Consider the following 14222-nt stretch of genomic DNA (forward strand, 5'->3'; position numbering starts at 1 on the left):
TGGATTAAATACAAAGGACAGATGTTATGCATGTACCTGCATATGACGATTTTAATACAGATTTATATTCAGTATCAGATGTTTGTAAATACGTACTGTCAGAAAAGAGGATCAATAAGCTTCCCAGCTAGATGTTGTAGGATTCATTTTTGATGAGCATCCACCACAGATGGGTGGGGATAAAAAAGGCCCAAACAGGCACAGGGTCACACAATATAAAAACAACAGGAATCTCAACACTCATCAACAAAAGTGTTAACAGTAAATCAAAAATATTTAAAAAGTAGAAATACTGTTCTCTGACAATGAGACTGAGGTGCTCGGCCTGTTAGATGGTGTCTGAATGCCATTTGATGCCATTTGAGTCACAAATGTAGCTATTTAGAAGAATGCGAGCTTATAGAGGTCCTACGTAAACCTTCAGTCCTTCCATTTCTAATCCAGAGAATTCTTAATGCTGCCAAAAATGTCAGATTACCCCACATGTACATACATATTATTTTATTTTTGAAATGGTGTCAGGACATCGAGTTCGGTCCAGTAATCTTCACTAAATGTGCTAAATTCCATAGTCCGAGTATTGCTACAGCAGAAGACAACTAGTTCTATGTATCTATGTCTGATATAGTAGAGTAATGGAGAGTAATATCACTCTCCAACTGCATGTGTTTTTATCAGAACTTCTCCTGGCTCTGTTCAGATAACCGGGCCAGCCGTGCGTGCCTTTTAGTGTATGTGAGCGTTTCCCATTGGTTAGTTCATGGCCATGCTCTGCTCTGTGCAGCTGATAACACCATCCCGACCGACAGCGCCATTGCCAGTGTGCGAAATATGCGGGTATGGACGGGACCCCCTGATTGCCAGAGAGAATTTCTCACACTGGTCGTAGCGCCAACCCTCCGGTTCCCCCTCAGGTTAACACTTAGATCTTAGATCCTGATGTTTCCTCTTGTCTGAATCTCAACGATGTGTTGCTTTGGTTCATATCTGATCTACATCATGTTGATGCAGGCCCAGGCTGCTATGAAACTCCTAATGTTGTCCTTATCTTACCTCTTCCTCCCCCTTACTCCCTCTCCCATCACTACACCATTACCTCTCCCCCTGTTGTTCTAATGGGCATGTTCAGACATTTTCAGGAATGTTTTATTGCCCCGTCATGTATCTTTTTCTGCTCTTCACCTCGCAAACAAAACACTGAAATTGATTCGTGCACGAGTCCAACTGTACATTTGAGCAGAGCCTGAGAGGAAGAATAAGTAAAGTACCCGGAGTTGTTCCTTCTTCTCTGCAGTAGACAAAAACAGGAACCATGGAACCTGCACTGGCTGTTAAAACTGTGATGATAGTTGTGATTGTTGCACTCTGTGGAGCTGTGCACCACTTCACCCAGCCACGAAGAGCTCGATAAAGCCCAGGTAATCATGAGGAGTTTGTTGCTGGTATTTCACCTGCCAATACAAGTGAGGGAATCAGTTTTTCTCTATGATTCAGTCAAATCTATTTGATTTGTTTCAAAGCTGTCAAACAATGAACTTACACCCTATTTGAAATTTTGGAACACGAAAGAAAAAATGTGCTTCCCATTTTCGGAAATCTATTTAAAGTCAGCTTTCCAGTATTACAGATTGGTTTGAACAATTTCCCGAGCTGCACTTTGTACTAGACACTGGCTCAGCTTTGAGACGCAGAGAATCTTTAAAGGAACAGAGTGCAGCATGTACGGGGATCTATTGGCAGAAATGGAATATAATATGAATTACCAGTAGTAGGTTTACTTTTGTGTATAATCACATGAAGATAACCTACCCAACCTTTGTCCAGTCTCTGCTGGTACTTGTGCAGCTGCACTAAAACACACACAGAGCAACATTTTAAAAAGAAAAACCATGTCAGGCAGGGCCATAGGTCCAGTTTATGTGACTTTATTATGGAATACATATTCATCCAATAGCCAACAATTAGCTTTGTTGGGCTCTGACCAGATGGCTTCAACATGTGCTGTGGACAAAGGGAATCAGGCCTTCACTTTTTCAAGCAAAAGTCTCATCCTGACTTGTAGTTTGATGAGAGCAAGCCTCCTCTGGGAGGAATTTCACACTCAGGTGTGAATTCCCCCCCCCCAAATAACCATGGTAACCGCGGCAATCTCATTGGCCGAGAGCCAAGAGAACCCAGGTCCCCTGTGGTTCGACCCCTGTTCTATAAAACTATCTGCTTCCCCCAACTCAAGGCTTTTTTCCAACTCTCCCTCCGGGGTTAACAGGAGGCACACACCGCTCTCTTCGCCCGGACCCCCCCCCCCCCCCCCCCGTCCAGGCCACAGAGAATCCAGCTTTTCCAATCGACCTCGGTTGAGTTAGGGAGCACGCAACCGCTCTTCACCCGGACCTTCGTCCTGGACGCATGAAGACACCTCGGCCTCTCCTCCCCCCTCCAGCACGCACGAGGCCACGAGGAAACAACGGCCCTTCTCCCCTCATCAAACCCTGACAAGCCATTTCGCTGGATGAAACAGCCCGCGATCACGAATCTGCTTCAGCGATCCGTTCAGTGCTTCCTGCTCCTTTCCCTTTTTGCGCACACCCCGGCAGGAAGACGTCTAGACCTCTCCTGACCGATGATTACCGGGAGACCTACGGACCACGTCGTCTCAACCGAAGTTAGGTCATCCTCCCTGAAGCGAGGATTGACCACGTCTGCGTTTCGCTCCAGAACGAGCTCACGCCACGACGGGCCGAAACAGCGCCAGCTCAAACGCCGCGCTGAGAAGCCGCCCCCCCCCCTTCCTCTCGAAGAAAAAGGACAGCTTTGCCACGAACACTTCCACGTTGCAACGAAGCATCTACAAGTAAGATTCTTGGCATTTGGGCATAGCTTAGCTTAAATTAACTTAAGTTTAATTCAGGCCATTCATTTATATGTTGATATTCCCGTGTTTTTGTGTGTTAAGTTACTGCCGCGTGATATTGAGGTATTACGCAATCATTACGGCGCAGAGAAGCGCCGCTGTATTCGTGTATTAACTGCTATGACTGTTTCTTTGGGATTATTTTCATTCATTGTCTTCCACTCCGTGTGGAAGTTCTCTTTTCATTAACTCGACTCGGTGAGTGAGCTGAGGTGCGTGGCTTATCACGGCATAAGTTACCGGCAGTTCAAAGACGACAGCGGTATATTTATGCATGATAGAACCAGCAACTCAGGCTCCCTACCACATCGCACGCTGAAGCGTGATTCACTTCGAGTTCTCGCTCCTTTTTCTCTTTCCTCCTCTCACGTAACACGCACAGCTCCTAGCTCTACCCCGGGAAAAACCCCGTTGAAACGATCGCCTCACAACACACGTGCTGCCCAGGCACACGTGATTACGTACAGCAGTCCCATTCTGCCATTTTGGTCCGAGTCACTCGACTCCGCCATCTTTGTAGTTTTTAGCTGTAGTTCTTAAGGCCCCTCCCCTTTGGCCAGCGTCACTCGACGCCGCCATCTTTGTAGTCTTTAGCGTAGCTGTAAGACTCCTTCCTGTTCACCCACAGACCCACACACACACATACACACACAGACATACACCCTCATCCATTTTATTCATTCTTTAGTTTAGGCATATAAAATTGTATGATAACGTTTGTTGGTTGCAATATTAATTGATTTGATCATTTATTATTTTGATTCAATAAACTCTGTTATACTTTCAGGAGCAGTCGTCTGTGATTACTTGTGCATATGTATTTGATAAGACTGTATGTAGTAGCCTGTGCTCAAACTTAAAAATCTTCACTGTCACTGAATGTATAGTCATACGCAGACTATTGACATTATGAGTGACTACTAATTATGAGATTTAGTTTTATCGTTTGGTTATTGGTCCCTGTTCGCAGGGTGGTGCCCCGTTTTTATTAATAATCATTAATAATTGTTACATACATCAATAATTCTATTGATGTCAAGAATTCAGTTTCTTCAATGCTGATAACCCAAACACGCTCCTTTAGATCCCAACATAATGGTGCCCCGTGTGAGGGTACGTTATTCCAGTTTTGTTACAGTATATATGCACAGTAATCCATAATTATTTTTGAATAATTAATTTTCCAAAAAAATATTTTTTTTCGAAAAATTATTTTTTTCCCTCTTTTGAATGATCCAAATTCCTGAAACTTATTTCCCAAAATAGGTAGGCTTTGATCTTCAAAATCTTGTCTTATTGTAATTAAATTTTTGATTTAAAATTTTGATTTTTAATCTTAATCTTTAATTCCCTTCTCGAAATTTTATTTCGTTTCCTTTCCAGGTTTAATAATTCATTTCACTTCTTAAACTAACAGCCAGCTGTGTAGTAGATTTGATCATTTATTTGTAATACCTTGCTTGCTTTCTTAAATCCCTCCAAAGAAGTTACACACAGCTGTCACAGGCCCAAAGTGCTAAACCACATTAGCATCTTCGCACCTCTGGCTGCAAAGCAGTAGTGATACCTCAGAGCAGCAACAGTAGAAACGTAAGTCACAGAGCTAGACATTTCACTGTGCGCCTGCATGAACCGTAACACTAACAGTAATAAACATCTAACAGTAGAAATCCTAAGTTACAGAACTAGACATTTCACTGAGAACCGTAAACACTAACAGTTTCCGTTCTAACACTAGGGAATTAACAACCACTGGGAGTCGTGCTCATTAGAGAGAATGAGTGACGAGAAATCCCCCATTCCTGGAGCTGTAGCTCCAGAAGACACCGCATTACGAGATGCGGTGGCTGATGTCCTCGGACTCACAGCAAAGGAAAGAGAGTACTTTGCAAAATACACTGCTGTCCTATGCGACGAGCAATTAGAGCAGCTGGTGGCTTATGTAAATAACCCAGCAGGTAACAGAGAGCGCCTGATTCAGAACGTAATCGGCGAAATACTGCTCATCTACCATCAGAAAATGCAGCTGCAAGCTGCCCGAACCCGGGCACAGAGCGACGAGCAGCAACGCGAGATCTGGACACTCCGAACAGAGGTTCAGGAGTTGTCACGTGACTGTAGAGCCCTACAGTCAGAAAATAGTAGCCTGCACAGTGACCTCAGAGAGGTCAACCTAGAACTCTCTAAAGCATCAGAGAGTGATGACAAACTGAAAGCGCTTCAAGGTGTTCCAGCAACCCCGGTAGGTACTGCTACCCCCTACCGAGCCTTTCAGCAGAGTCATTTCTTGGTCTCGGCTCCCTCATTCCCCGAGACCCGAACCACCTTGCATTTCGTGAAAGCGACATCCCCAACCAGGAGGAGAGAGGACCAACACCAGGTCCTAGTCGGCCCAGGTGGCTTCAAAACCACCTCAGGCGAACGCAATCCTCCACGCGGTTCACGTGCGCGACAAGAACTGACCCCATCCCCCTCAGGGAGGGAGGATGATAGTCGTTACCACCATCGCGAGTATGGAGACTCAGACGACTCGGACGGCCCAGGCCCCATCAACCTTGGAGGCCTGCGTACTCGACAGATTGAGTCTCTGGTAAAAGACGTAGAGCGCTTTAACCCCGATAATCACGACTCGAGCATCGATGACTACCTTAGGGAGATCGATCGCTGCCTCCTCGACCTATCGCGCCCCTCATCGCGCGAAAAGCTAAAGCTAGTGTGGAAAGCCACTGAGAGAAGCGTCCACGCTTTCATGGAAACGCTCCAGCCGAGCATCCGCGACCGCTATTCATCCCTTTGTCACGCCCTTAGGGAGGAGTACTCCTTGTACAACGACCCAGCTTCTGCCACCCTCTGCGCCTTTGCCATTTCCCAGGAAAGGCTAGAGTCTCCGAGAGACTACTTCAGGCGCTTGAGATCTGCGTACTTCCAAGGACGTAACGCCCCAGGTCTAGAAGAAGACCATGCCTTCAAGTCGCTATTCCTGCACAATCTCCACGACAACGTGAGATACGATGTTACCATGCACTGCAGAACGAGTAACCTCACCATGCCAGAGATTAGGAAGTACGCGCAACTTGCATGGAAGACACGTGGACGGCCGACAAATCGGTACGAAGACACCGCCATAGTCTTAGGCATCCAACAGTCGAGCGACACCGACCTAGCGTCGGAAGACGACGAGAGGACTTGGCCTAGCGAGCCCTGGTCACCCCCGAGGAACAAACGACCCTGGCGGTCGAAAGACCAACGGAACCAGGGGGGTGAAAGACGCCCTCAAGGGCAACACATCAGGTCACGCTGACTCGCAGCTCACCTGACTAAGCCAAGTGACCTTTCCCTCTGCTGCCAAGTCGACGTGGTAGGGGGGGGAAGAGAACTCAGCACACTTCCGGAAACGACCACTCCCATTTCGCACCTCGTTCTTCAACCTTCTTGGGCGACCTTGTTCGCAAAGGCAATGCCCGTTATGTATAAATCTATACATATTCTTCAGTCCTACTGGGGGGTCATAACACTCTTGCTCTACCCGACTCCGGGTCAGAAACGAGCCTCATGTGTTCCCCCACCTTTTCGCATACACCTCTAGGGTGCCACAACCTTAGAGGCCCTTCGAGCACCCTTTCGAGTAGCTCGTAAGATCTTTCGTCAACTAAGCCTTCTTCTCCTGCTCTGTCAGCAGGATCCACCTCCAGCTTGTTCCACGAAGCCACCGCCTTCTTTCAGCCGAGTCATCGGCCGGTTCTGTCAAGTCGCCAGTGCCGTAGGTAACTGAACTTGACCTGTGCGCCGGACCTGTCTCCATCTCTAATTAGGAGGGTGGGGGGAGGGAGATATCACCAGCCCGCCATGACACACTCCAGAGTGAAACTGTTCGCGACATTTCCCTGGGTGCTGACGGTAACGTGGGGATATCCGCCCTCGCCACTTGAACAGCGCGAGGGGGGTGGGATCTCTGACAACAGAAACTTAGAGAGATGCACTTCACAGGAAGTACACTCTAATCTCGCCAGTGCCGAAACCAACCGGCAGAATGGCAGCTTACTATTGACTACTAACGTTTAACTGCATGCTTCAACTCACCCTGTAGACATGCACTAACCGCTAACACATCCAACTTCAACCAGAACAGTTGCATGACCTGACAAACCATTGTGACTGTAAACTGATGCTCCACTCTCATAGAGAACCCTTTGCATGCTTTATGGACTCTACCAGAAGTAACCAAAGAGGACATAACCTCTGCCGTAGCAGTCAGATTTAAACCAGGACCTCATCCGAGAAGGCTCAGCTGTCAACAGCTGGAGCAGCGAGAGACCAGCCTAGCTAGTCACACTAGCCGTGCTAAGAAATCTGTAAATCTGCTACCACTACTGTTATGCAACCCTCACAGGTACCTCTGGCCTATAGTCTTGGCAACGCAACTCCAATATCGATAGATTCTAAAACTTAGACACAGGACTCGCTCTAAATCTACCGATCAGAGAGAGATAGACGCACATATCATGTACCAATAGATCCAGAAGCGACAGACTAACTGGATTCCCTCCTATTCGTAACACCACGTAGCCAACCTACGACTGCTCCGCCGACGGACTCCAGTCCTGTCTAGGAGTTGAACCAGTAACCACTGTTTGCCCCTCACCTGCTTCTTGTCTTTCTATTCTTTCCTTCTCTCTCTTTTGTGTTTTGTTTTGTTTATTTGGGTTGTTACTTTCTTTGACACTGTGCCACAATGCTAGATTATCACAACATCATAATAGCGATTGAATTATTTGGGAATAATGTTTTGCTCACCTATGATTTGAATTGTGTATGATAGTAGATGTAGGTAGAAGTAGTTAAAGTCATCTGCCCAGATGCCACCTTAGTCATCTGCCCAGATGCCAATGAACTCTGAACTTGAACACCATGAACTTGACCACTATGAACCTTGAACTCTATGAACAATGAACACTGCCTGTTTTAACCACTGCTTTTGGTCTCAGGAACACTTGGACTGTCTCACCTCTTCAGGTTTCCCCACCACATGGATGCACATGCCAGCCCTTGGTTTGCTCTAAAGACCGAAGCCAACACCTCGCTCTTCAGAACAAAGGGGGGATGTTGGGCTCTGACCAGATGGCTTCAACATGTGCTGTGGACAAAGGGAATCAGGCCTTCACTTTTTCAAGCAAAGGTCTCATCCTGACTTGTAGTTTGATGAGAGCAAGCCTCCTCTGGGAGGAATTTCACACTCAGGTGTGAATTCCCCCCCCCCCCAAATAACCATGGTAACCGCGGCAATCTCATTGGCCGAGAGCCAAGAGAACCCAGGTCCCCTGTGGTTCGACCCCTGTTCTATAAAACTATCTGCTTCCCCCAACTCAAGGCTTTTTTCCAACTCTCCCTCCGGGGTTAACAGGAGGCACACACCGCTCTCTTCGCCCGGACCCCCCCCCCCCGTCCAGGCCACAGAGAATCCAGCTTTTCCAATCGACCTCGGTTGAGTTAGGGAGCACGCAACCGCTCTTCACCCGGACCTTCGTCCTGGACGCATGAAGACACCTCGGCCTCTCCTCCCCCCTCCAGCACGCACGAGGCCACGAGGAAACAACGGCCCTTCTCCCCTCATCAAACCCTGACAAGCCATTTCGCTGGATGAAACAGCCCGCGATCACGAATCTGCTTCAGCGATCCGTTCAGTGCTTCCTGCTCCTTTCCCTTTTTGCGCACACCCCGGCAGGAAGACGTCTAGACCTCTCCTGACCGATGATTACCGGGAGACCTACGGACCACGTCGTCTCAACCGAAGTTAGGTCATCCTCCCTGAAGCGAGGATTGACCACGTCTGCGTTTCGCTCCAGAACGAGCTCACGCCACGACGGGCCGAAACAGCGCCAGCTCAAACGCCGCGCTGAGAAGCCGCCCCCCCCCCTTCCTCTCGAAGAAAAAGGACAGCTTTGCCACAAACACTTCCACGTTGCAACGAAGCATCTACAAGTAAGATTCTTGGCATTTGGGCATAGCTTAGCTTAAATTAACTTAAGTTTAATTCAGGCCATTCATTTATATGTTGATATTCCCGTGTTTTTGTGTGTTAAGTTACTGCCGCGTGATATTGAGGTATTACGCAATCATTACGGCGCAGAGAAGCGCCGCTGTATTCGTGTATTAACTGCTATGACTGTTTCTTTGGGATTATTTTCATTCATTGTCTTCCACTCCGTCTGGAAGTTCTCTTTTCATTAACTCGACTCGGTGAGTGAGCTGAGGTGCGTGGCTTATCACGGCATAAGTTACCGGCAGTTCAAAGACGACAGCGGTATATTTATGCATGATAGAACCAGCAACTCAGGCTCCCTACCACATCGCACGCTGAAGCGTGATTCACTTCGAGTTCTCGCTCCTTTTTCTCTTTCCTCCTCTCACGTAACACACACAGCTCCTAGCTCTACCCCGGGAAAAACCCCGTTGAAACGATCGCCTCACAACACACGTGCTGCCCAGGCACACGTGATTACGTACAGCAGTCCCATTCTGCCATTTTGGTCCGAGTCACTCGACTCCGCCATCTTTGTAGTTTTTAGCTGTAGTTCTTACGGCCCCTCCCCTTTGGCCAGCGTCACTCGACGCCGCCATCTTTGTAGTCTTTAGCGTAGCTGTAAGACTCCTTCCTGTTCACCCACAGACCCACACACACACATACACACACAGACATACACCCTCATCCATTTTATTCATTCTTTAGTTTAGGCATATAAAATTGTATGATAACGTTTGTTGGTTGCAATATTAATTGATTTGATCATTTATTATTTTGATTCAATAAACTCTGTTATACTTTCAGGAGCAGTCGTCTGTGATTACTTGTGCATATGTATTTGATAAGACTGTATGTAGTAGCCTGTGCTCGAACTTAAAAACCTTCACTGTCACTGAATGTATAGTCATACGCAGACTATTGACATTATGAGTGACTACTAATTATGAGACTTAGTTTTATCGTTTGGTTATTGGTCCCTGTTCGCAGGGTGGTGCCCCGTTTTTATTAATAATCATTAATAATTGTTACATACATCAATAATTCTATTGATGTCAAGAATTCAGTTTCTTCAATGCTGATAACCCAAACACGCTCCTTTAGATCCAGCTTTTATCTGTTAATTCAATCCACTCTGATTGATTTGCTATTTTTTTGTGCAACCCGGTGTTGCAGAATGACAACAAATGATGATTGAATTGAAGTGAGCGCACACTTTTTGGCCAATGCAGAAAAATATACAGACCACAAAAAGTATCAAAAATTGGTTTTAATTTCATGAAAATCTGTAGGATTGTAATTTATAAACAAATATTAAAAAATGTTAATGTATCTTTTCTGCATAATCTGCATTTATAGTTAAATTACTTTTCTGTCAGATGAATCATATACGGAGATCTTTTTGAACATGAGAAGTGTTTCTTCCCATTGTCTTTGTCCAGGACTATCTGTCTCAGTTTTTCTCTGATGTGGGTGTCAGTGCCCCCACCAGTGTTCGCCGCAGCTCTCTGGATTCCTTTCAAGACACTCTCAAAACATTGCAAGAGTATTTTGGCCGAAAGGTTTCTGGGCAGTTGGACTCCGACACCCTGGAGGTGATGTCTCGCCCCTGCTGTGGTTACACAGACCAGATATGGCCACTTTGAAGGTTGACCGAGGTGGGACAAGACTCTGGTCACATACAGGTACGACACAAGATCTCCGTGTCAGGACAGAGAGCAGCAAGTCTGTGCGAGATCTTCATCCAAACACAAAGCACAATAAAGCTGCTGTTGAGAGATTTGTAAACCATTTTCCCAGTCACACCCCGCAGGATAACGGACTACACACCAGACTTGAGTCAAAGTGATGTGGATGCCACCATAGCCAAGGTTGTGAAACTACAGTGACATCATTCCTCTGGATTTCCAGCACATCCACAGCGGTACCGCTGACATGATGATCATGTTCAAGGCTCGAGGTAATGCAGGGCCTTCAGTGTCTTTGAGAACATGTCTGATTTAGTGTTATTTTTCTCCTCTCGAAACCAGACCATGGAGATTTTGCTCCATTCGACGGGGAGGGTGGGGTCTTGGCCCACGCGTTCTCCCCTGTACAGGGCAATGGAGGGGACACCCATTTTGATGAAGATGAGAGCTGGACTCTAACCTCAGCAGGTGCTTACATTCAGAAAGCGTTGTCATTTAGGTGATGTAATGCTACAGCTGATTGTAGCAACGTTCCTGAGCTACAGGGGCAATAATCACATACTTTTGAGAAATAAACCCACATTTTTTTTATGTCTTGGTGATTATGTATCCACAATTACTTTGGTGTGTATCTGCAGGATCCAACCTGTTCTTGGTGGCAGCCCATGAGTTCGGCCATGCACTGGGATTAGCCCACTCTCAGGTTCAGACGGCCTTGATGTATCCCACCTACCAGTATGTGAACACAGAGGGCTACATGCTACCAGATGACGACAGACAGGGAGTACAAGCTATCGACGGTGAGAGCTACTAATTCATATAGACAGATTTTTGGGGGCATCATCTTTCAGAAACATCTTTACCTATGCCATTTCTTTATATTTTATAGGAGTCAGAGCAACATCATCTCAACCGACAATGACAAATCCGCAGCCCACCAAAAAACATGTGCCAACACCACAACCTAGACCTGAACCAGATCCTGAAACTACATCAGAACCTCCTCCAGACAGATGCAACAGGAACCTGATCTTTGATGCTGTAACCTCCATTCAGCGAAGTCTTTACTTCTTCAAAAACGGGTGAGCCATTTATGCACTATTTGTTTTTAATTTAGTCTTTTGAGTTTTACAATAACATCTACTTCATGTATTATTCATGTGTTATCTTAAAATGTAGATGCATAGAGTTGGGTTTCTTTTCACAGTATGGGACCACCGTCAGTTTATCATTGGATTTTGTGTAGCTTTGTCAGACATTTCTGGAAGAGGAGCGGCTCCTGGGACGGCATCAGTACGCACATACAGTCTGTCTGGCCTGGAATCAGCAGAGCTTATGAGTATAAGAAAGGCAATACTGTCATTTTCTTTGAAGGTACAACCTTTAGTAAACTTGGTTAATAATCCACAAGTATCAAATAAACACTGGGACCAGAAAGGAACATAACTCTACCTTATTTGTGTCACAGGGGATCATTGCTGGAGGATCAGAGGAAACGCTGTCCTACCTGGTTATTCCAAACCTCTCAGCGACTTTGGCCTCCCTCCATCTGTCACCAAGGTGGATGCTGCTGTCTATGTGTCAGTCACAGGCAGAACCCTGCTCTTTTTGCAAAAGATACTGGAGGTGAGTAACATGGATAGCCATAAACATCTGGGCTGAATCCCGATACAGATGCCACATGTTTAAGAAGGCCTCCTGTGTTACTCATGCAGCTACAATGAAAGGACGGGCAGAATGGATACCCGAAATCCATTCGCAGAGAGCTCCCTGGGATCGGCTCCAGAGTGGATGCCGCTTTTGAGAACAGCGGTAGGTGACAGTAGCACAGCAGCATTACCACTTCCTGTCCAGGGAGGTACTAATCATGCATCATCCCTTTTCAGGTTACCTGTACTTTTCATATGGACCAAGTCAGAAAAAGTACGACTACCAACGAAGAAGAGCGATTCGCACTCTGTTAAAAACTACGGGTGGATGGATTGCAACCGAAGAAACAGATACCTAAACACACACACACACACACACACCTGTGAGCACACAATAATAGCTAGGTCTACTCCACTAACTAATCCTGGGTAGTTTCAGGGGGCTTTTCTGTACAACTATGCATGGGAATACATCATTAGAATAACCAAATACAATATGAAATACTGTAATAATCCTGTGGGCAATAACTACTTGCTATGTAGTCAATGTGTTTTCTTGGACATACATCAATTAAACATGATTCAATCAATCTTTAAAAGTGGAAACAATCAAGAAGGGCTTGAAATGTATTCGGAATTAGGATAAATTCGAATAAAGGTCCTTTGCTTTGAACCCAGGTGAGGAGGAAACCATTTCTCTTTCAGCAAGACATCAAAAGAGTTGTTGCAAGAGGAAAACTGATGCACATAGTCATGAAAGGGCAACTGCTGTACCCTGAGCACACATAAATACATTGTTTTAATTGCAAGAGCTATAACTGAAAATGTGTTATTTAACATAGTAACTGATTTAATTAAATTAATTTAGAAACACAATATTATGAAAATAAGCTATGAATGAATTTTTGAATATATGATTAAAAACACTAAACTATAAATATATATATATATATATATATATATATATATATATATATATAAATACACTATAAATATATAAACAGGTATATACACTATAAATACATATATATATATATATATATATATATATATATATATATATATATATATATATATATATATATATATATATATATATATATATATATGTATATATATATATATATATATATATATATATATAAATACACTATAAATATATAAACAGGTATATACACTATAAATACATATATATATAAATAATCCTGTTGAGCATGGATTTTAGGCAACGGGAGCAGCAAGAGGGGGGCGGGGCGGGAACAGCTGTTGACGCAAACAGGAAGTCCTCTGTAGCGTAGGCCGTCTCATTTCGGACACCGCACGGTCTAGCCTACGCGGTGCTCAAAGCACGCAGCCCACGTAGGCCGCGAAGGCTGGGTCCTCCGAAGGATGCAGCCCCTGAATTGAGACACAGCTTGTAGAGGAAGCTGCAGAGTGAAAGAGATGACCCGCTCTACCAGTAGATGGCAGTATGAGTGTATTTAAATCAGAGATTTCAATGTTTGCCTGGTTGGCTCTTTGACAGGTTATTGATACATATGCATTTAATGCTGTTCAATCCATTTGGTATTTGATGCTTATGGTACCTAGTTATATACAGCATGTATTGACCTTGTATTTTATATAATGTCAGTACCACACATACCTACATGCATGTGTTTATTGTGTGGCAATAAATAATGATAACTGAGAAATAAAGAGACATTTGGTTTGTTCTTGCTCATCACCCTTACATTCACTGTTGGTTATGTTGTGAATAAGTGGTTTGATCATGACATGGGGAGTAGAAACGCAGTTTGTAGTCACATTTTGAGACAGAAAAAAAACACACATAAAGGGGAGCTATATAATATGGTGGAGGATGACTTTAGGAGTCAACAAACAACATTCTGCTGTAAGTGTTGATACTCTCAAGATGTGTGCGGGCTGAGTGGAGGGCAATGAAGTGAATAATT

At 45.0% G+C, this 14222-nt stretch overlaps 1 protein-coding gene across 1 annotated transcript; it reads left to right on the plus strand.

Annotated features, from left to right (window-relative positions):
• Positions 1-1312: 1312 nt before the first annotated feature.
• On the plus strand, positions 1313-13688 carry mmp30 (matrix metallopeptidase 30; the record flags this gene model as incomplete). The annotated part of the gene is given in 18 exon segments (XM_079283925.1): positions 1313-1377; positions 1379-1418; positions 10373-10557; positions 10559-10580; positions 10584-10615; positions 10744-10809; positions 10811-10890; positions 10961-11086; positions 11257-11418; positions 11508-11700; positions 11874-11992; positions 12087-12228; positions 12230-12244; positions 12334-12353; positions 12356-12430; positions 12505-12581; positions 12584-12602; positions 13597-13688. Coding segments are annotated over 18 exon segments (1530 nt in total).
• Between the last annotated feature and the right edge of the window lie 534 nt (positions 13689-14222).

Source organism: Melanostigma gelatinosum (assembly GCF_949748355.1).
Source record: "Melanostigma gelatinosum genome assembly, chromosome: 14".
Taxonomy (NCBI): Eukaryota; Metazoa; Chordata; class Actinopteri; order Perciformes; family Zoarcidae; genus Melanostigma; species Melanostigma gelatinosum.